Here is a 6141-nt window from a genome sequence, read left to right as displayed (position 1 = left end):
ATTTTGTTATTGTTATTGTTTTTGGTCAGCTATCGATTGGTGATAGGCAGACCGGCCGCAAAAGTACATGGCAAAAGGCTGGCAGCTACGAAAACGAGTGCCAAAATTCAAAACTTTAACCATACGTTTATTGTAAAAAAATACCTTTAATTATTATCTAATATGCAAGCATTCTGCAATTAGAGCCGCTGAACTTTATAGTTAAAGTTGGATAACTCTTAGCAAACTTAGTAATAGTGTAGACTGAGGGTCTACCTAACGCTGCATTTATCCCAAGCAAATCCAAAGAGAAAGCCACGTCACTTCATAAATTCGGTTGCAACGTTTATTTGAAATCAAAAAAACATTTGCTCAACACAAACAAAAAGTTGTTGAGGAGAAACATATTGACTGACTAATGAGTTGAGTGAGTGGCATGGTATTTACAGCCTGGCAGGGAGCCGATCCGACTCCGTTCCGATCCCTTCTAGAAAGTACGTGGCTGGGAGCCGAAACCAAGCCCCACGCCGCGCATCGTGTGTGTGGCGGCTCGCGCCATCTCGTACTGCTGCTCCATGTTGGAGAACATGCGCTGGCGCTGCTGCACGTCCGTGGGCACTTTCGTTCCGCCAGCGGCTCCCGATGGCGCAGCACCTCTGACTGCGCGATTTCCCTCGCCTGCTGCACTCCCATTGGTGGACTCTGCCCTGTCATCGCCATTGCCGGAAGTACCTGCGTTCTTGATACCCATCAGGCGCATAAACTTGGAGGCCACCTTGCCGTCGGAGTCCTGGGAGAAGTGCGCGTTGCCCCACTTGTTCGCCGAGTTCTCGCTCTTCTTGGAGCCCCACAGCAGCTTGCGCTTCTGCTGCTGCTCCGCATAGCGATTGGCATTGATGATGCTCGGATTGTAGTAACTGGGCAGCTGGATGGGTTCTGCGACTGGTGCTGCTGCCGCTGGTGTGCTCAGCTCCAAGGACATCAGCGAGGGTATCTTGGGCGCATAGTTGGGTGTGGGCAGGAGACCACCGCCACCGCCGCCAGATGAACCGGCTGCCATGGCTGCGGCTGCTGCATTGGCAGCTACCAGAGCGGCCGCTGCAACCCTCGCCGCTGCTGTTGCATTAGTTGCCGTTGATCCTGCTCCGCCGCCTGACTTAGCGAGCAGAACATGAGATCCGGCCACAGCTCCACCGCGAAGTGTTGTGGCATGTTCTTCCTTCGGAGATCTGGAGCGGCTGCTGGAGTCGCGTTCGCGATATTTGCGTGACTGTTGCGACTGATGGTGGCGACGAGTGGGCGGCGTGCCCGGGGGTGTGCGGGAATCGGATCGAGAGTCCCGGCGACGACGACTGCGTTCATCATGGGAGCGACGGACTGATGCTGCACTGACCGCTGCAGCGGCGGCTGACGATGAGTTGTTGTGATGATGATGATGGCGTTCCTTGCCACTGTGGTGGCGACTGCTCTTCTCCGAACGCCTGCGGTCCCGATCCTTGTCGCGATCTCGCTCCCTCTCCCGGTCACGATCCCGCTCCCGCTCCCTGTGGCTGTTGCCGTCTTTGGTACGATGGTGGCGATGGTCGCCCTGTAAATAACATAGACATTAGTTTGGCTGAGTTATGCTGAGTTGCCCGGGAGTTGATTAGGACTCTGTCTCACCTTGCTGTGATCCTTGTCGCGTCCTTTGTCCCGACTGCGTTCTGAATCGCCGCGCTTCTTGTCCTTGTCCTTGTCACGTTCGCGGTCGCGGTCCCGTTCCCTGTCCTTGTCCCGCTCCTGGCGGTGGCGACTGCTGGGCTTCGGCTCCTGGAACGGGATGAAGCAACCCATTGCGAAGAATTACATTAGAGCGTATGGATCTACGAATCAGCGTCGGTGACTAAGGATCTAGATCTAGATGCTAGATGCTTAGGAGCTGGAGGGGGAATAGAAAGAGGATTCGGGGTGTGGGCCACCAGCTGGGGCCCGAGGTCCTTTCCGGGGTGTCCTAGATTGCTTAGAGTGTTGTTAGGTTCTATTTGATCGCTTTTTGTATACTCACTTTCGTGCGCCTTGATCTCTCTTTCGCATTATCTCTCTCTCTCGCTTTCGCGCCACCAGTGAGTGAGTGAGTGGGTAGGTGGGTGGGTGGTTGTGTGTGTGTGTGTGCGGGCGGGCATGTGTGTGGTGAGTGTGATTGTTCTATATGCTTTTACCTTTTTCAGTGGCTCACACACACCCACCAACACAGCCACAGAGTCGCACACAGGACTACACACACAGTGGTGGTCATAACAAATTTGATCGATTGTCGCATTATCGAAGAAGCTATTGGTAATCGAGCGATTACTACGATCGGGCTATTGTCAATTATCGTCGGTCAGGTTTGTTTTCGTTTTTTTTTGTTTGTTTTTGACTTGTTTGTTTTGAAAATGGTTTTTCGTTTTGGTTCGATTCGGTTTCGTTTACGTAACAACAATAATAATGATAATAAAATGGTAGAGTTTAGTCATTTAAATATTGATTGGCATATAAAGTTTGTAGTCTTAACTAAGCTGGCCGAACAACAACAACAATGTGTGTGTAAATCGCAAGCGGACCGACCAAACAGAATTTTCTTTCTTTGGATTTGAGTTTGAGTTTTTGGCCCATAAGAAGCTGGCAGTAGCGAAATTTGGATGGAACGGGTTGGAGCGCAAGCAGTCGATCGTGGAGATCAATATATAATATATATTACTACATAGATATTGAATTTTTCATTGGGGCACAGTAGCTGACCAAATAATAGCACACGAAAATGCCTGAAACCCTTAAAGATGCAGAATTAAACAAGATTTACTATTTATATCTGTAACTAAAGGAAGTATTAATCAATAATAAACGAAGTAAAGTTGAACTCATAATCTGTTCTTGTCGTTAAATTCAATATAATCTATAGAACCAGCGAGAAATGTACTGCATTGTGTTTGACTCTTCCTTTTTCACATTCTATTAATTTAGTTTTAGCAATAAATGCAGTACAATCATATGGATTGCCCTGCGCTGCCAATGACCTTGCCTATGTATGAAATTATTACTTTTGCTGGCAGAAAAGAATGGAGGCACTGAAAACTAGGCCGCATTATTGATTTGATGCAGTGTCCTGTTTTATTGCACAAGTACTTTTCTTCTCTATTTAATTGAACCCAAGTGAAATTAAACTCAAAAGCTTGAAAGATCTCGGTTTCGATTTGATTGATATCTATATTTAGCAGACGTTTGATTTAAAGCGGACTATGCTATATTGATATCTATATTTAGCAGACGTTTGATTTAAAGCGGACTATGCTATTATTCTGCCCGCCACTGTAAGTGCTGCTGCTGCTGGCAGCGCAGTCGGCGATGGCGTCGCCCTTTGCGGCAGCGGAAGAAAACGGCACATGGAAGATCCGCTTCCGCTCCAACCCAGATACACACACACACATACGTATGGAGTAAGTAGTACAATAGCATATGGTATTTGGTATATACATATATCTATATATATATGGGGAGTATATATCGATTTGGTGCAACGGCAATTCTTTACCTCATCAATGCGGCCTCTGCTGCTGCTCCTACGACTCTGCTGCTGCGACATCGGCTTTGTCTTCTCTCTCTCCCGCTCGCGCTCTCTTTCCTTGCCGCGCGGACTACTGCCGCTGCCATTGTTATTGTTGTTCTTCTGCTTTAGGAAGCTAGCAGTTGTTGTTGTTTTCGTGGATTTAGCATGCGGCAAATGCTGCAGTTGTTGTTGTTGTGGTGCCTAGGGGAATTTTTCAACTTTTAAGAAACAGCAAATTCGCATTATTTTACTAAAGCACTAGGATACTTGAACTATATTATTGGAGTGGTTAGTGGTTTTGATGTTTGATTATGTTTTTTGAATTGATGGGATGAGTTAGGTTTATTTATTTCGCATTTCCGCGTATTCGCACACACACACACGCAGTTCTCATATACGGCGCTCTCTTGCCGCGCGTACTGTTGCCACTACCATTGTTATTGTTGTTCTGCTTTAGCAAGCTAGCAGTTGTTGTTGTTTTCGAGGATTTAGCATGCGGCAAATGCTGCAGTTGTTGTTGTTGTTGTGGTGCCTAGGGGTACTTTGCCACTTTTAAGAAACAGCAAATTCGCATTATTTTACAAAAGCACTAGGCTATTCGAACTCTATTATTGGAGTGTAGTGGTTTTGTTTTTTTACTCTTTTCATATGTTTTTGATGGGATCAGTTATATTTATTTCGCGTTTCCGCGCATTCGCACACACAAACACACACAACACTAACACGACACACACGCGCTTCTCATATACGCAAGGAAGAAAAAAGTGATGAAGATGTATGTGTACACAAAATGCGCTCTGACGATTCTTTCTTTTTTCAGCTGCTTCCGGCCTTGCGGTGTAGGCATATTTACCCGTATCTGAAAGCCAGCATCCTCCTGGTCGTCCTCACTACTATAATTCACTAGGGCCTCCATTGTTTTGGGCCAAAAATTGTTTTAGGCCAAAATGTGGCTGAAGCATGCAGGTGCGTCCAAAAAAAAAAAGTAATCAATTGCTAGAGCAGAAACTAGTGGTGGAACTATTGATAGAGATGGAAAGTGTGACCAGCGCGCGCTTCGAACTATCGATACAAAAAAAGTAATCAATTGCTAGAGCAGAAACTAGTGGTGGAACTATTGATAGAGATGGAAAGTGTGACCAGCGCGCGCTTCGAACTATCGATACAATTTCCTAACTATCCGTTGAAAAATAACGTATATTTGAAAAGCCGATGTTTTGAAAAACTAAATTTGCGCGTCTTTTTAGACTAGCTTTAGATTTTGCCGAATAATTCCCGACAATTTAGGCCTTTGATCATATATTTTGTTTGCGAATATTTAAAATAACTTAATAATTACTTATTTTCATATATCTTTATTTTCGAAAGGCATACGAGTGATTTCCAACTGGCAGCTATTAAGTCAGCCCATTTCGGCGCGCCGGCTAACTAAAGTTAGTTGTAACTAAATTTATAAATAACAAAACAGGACAATAACACTTGTCAGTCAGTCAGTCATTGTCTACTGACCCTCCTTAATGGAGATCGAAGAATGAGGTCCCTCGGTTGGCTTCTATTAAGCCTCATTGGTGGGCGGGTACTGTACAGGGCATTTGCCAGCGAATTCCTGTGGTATCTTAGTCAACCAGTGATCGTATTGATTTGGCTGTCGCAAGCAAAGCCCCAGATTTGCCACCCGTACTTCCAAATAGGAGCTAGAATCCTTTTGTATCCCGCCTCAAGCTCACTTTGGGACCAGCAAGTGACACACACGTCATCGGCAAATGTAGGAAGCGGGTTACCTGTCCGTTTTGCCACTTTTGTGGATATCATGGAACTCAACCCGAGCTTTCACTGAGAAGGGAAGTTGATTACCAACGTTATGAGGATGATTAGCTTATGCTTCCCTCTTTTTGATTCGTCTCACAATTGTTCACATTCACAAAGGTTAAACATAAACAAAGTTGATATATTTTGTAGTAAAGGTTTTATTATCATCAGTAGTTTGTATAAAAAATGTAAATATAATTCTGTTTGGCTTTAGTCCCTGAAATTGTATAGGAAGGGATTGATAACTAGCTATCACAAAATTGTAATCACGAAATTGATCACGAATCTGATTACTTTTTGGCACAAAAATGCGATATTGTATACATCGTAGCAAACTTATCTTCCACACGAGTCAAGCATTTTGATGCATGTTCGGTGGAATTAATAGGTGTTTATATAAAATGGTGAATTAAATTCTGTTTTCTGTTAACAATAGATTTGTGTATATATGAAATTCTTTTTGTTAATGGAATTTTTGTGTAAATGCAATTTTTTTCTGTTATCAATATATGTGTGTGTAAATGAATTCCTTTTTCTGTTACAAAAGATTTGTGTGTAAATGAAATTTCTTTTTTTCTGTTAGCAAAAGATTCACGTATCTTTTCAAATGCAATTTTGTTCTCTGTTAACAATATGTAGATACATATGTGTGTAAATGAAATTCTTTTTTCTGTTACCAAAAGTTTCTCGTATCTTTTCAAATGCAATTTTGTTTTCTGTTAACAATATGTAGATACATATGTGTGTAAATGAAATTCTTTTTTCTGTTACCAAAAGTTTCTCGTATC

General features: G+C 43.8%; 1 protein-coding gene across 3 annotated transcripts; it reads right to left on the bottom strand.

Annotated features, from left to right (window-relative positions):
• Positions 1 to 303: 303 nt before the first annotated feature.
• Positions 304 to 4566, bottom strand: LOC117147451 (arginine/serine-rich coiled-coil protein 2). 3 transcript variants are annotated; one of them, XM_033314333.1, is made up of 4 exons: positions 4398 to 4557; positions 3530 to 3745; positions 1642 to 1788; positions 304 to 1567 (listed from the first exon to the last, which is right to left on the bottom strand). In XM_033314333.1, the coding sequence occupies exons 1-4, from the start codon at positions 4458 to 4460 to the stop codon at positions 467 to 469; spliced, it is 1527 nt and encodes a 508-aa protein (XP_033170224.1). In that variant the 5' UTR covers positions 4461 to 4557; the 3' UTR covers positions 304 to 466. The 3 variants fall into 3 exon arrangements, with proteins under 3 accessions (XP_033170224.1, XP_033170225.1, XP_033170226.1); XM_033314334.1 differs by having other exon boundaries at positions 3530 to 3762; positions 4398 to 4546; XM_033314335.1 differs by lacking the exons at positions 304 to 1567; positions 1642 to 1788; positions 3530 to 3745 and adding an exon at positions 3770 to 4093 and having other exon boundaries at positions 4398 to 4566.
• Between the last annotated feature and the right edge of the window lie 1575 nt (positions 4567 to 6141).

The sequence above is a fragment of the Drosophila mauritiana genome, chromosome X (genome assembly GCF_004382145.1).
Source record: "Drosophila mauritiana strain mau12 chromosome X, ASM438214v1, whole genome shotgun sequence".
Lineage (NCBI taxonomy): Eukaryota > Metazoa > Arthropoda > Insecta > Diptera > Drosophilidae > Drosophila > Drosophila mauritiana.
This window is presented reverse-complemented; position numbering and strand designations above follow the sequence as displayed.

Excerpts from the sequence above, each read along its gene's own strand:
- LOC117147451 (XM_033314333.1), bottom strand. The coding sequence starts at position 4,460 with ATGGAGGCCCTAGTGAATTATAGTAGTGAGGACGACCAGGAGGATGCT. Across the intron at positions 1,789-3,529 it reads GCAGAGGCCGCATTGATGAG|GAGCCGAAGCCCAGCAGTCG; the intron begins GTAAAGAATTGC and ends ATCCCGTTCCAG. Across the intron at positions 1,568-1,641 it reads GCGACAAGGATCACAGCAAG|GGCGACCATCGCCACCATCG; the intron begins GTGAGACAGAGT and ends TGTTATTTACAG.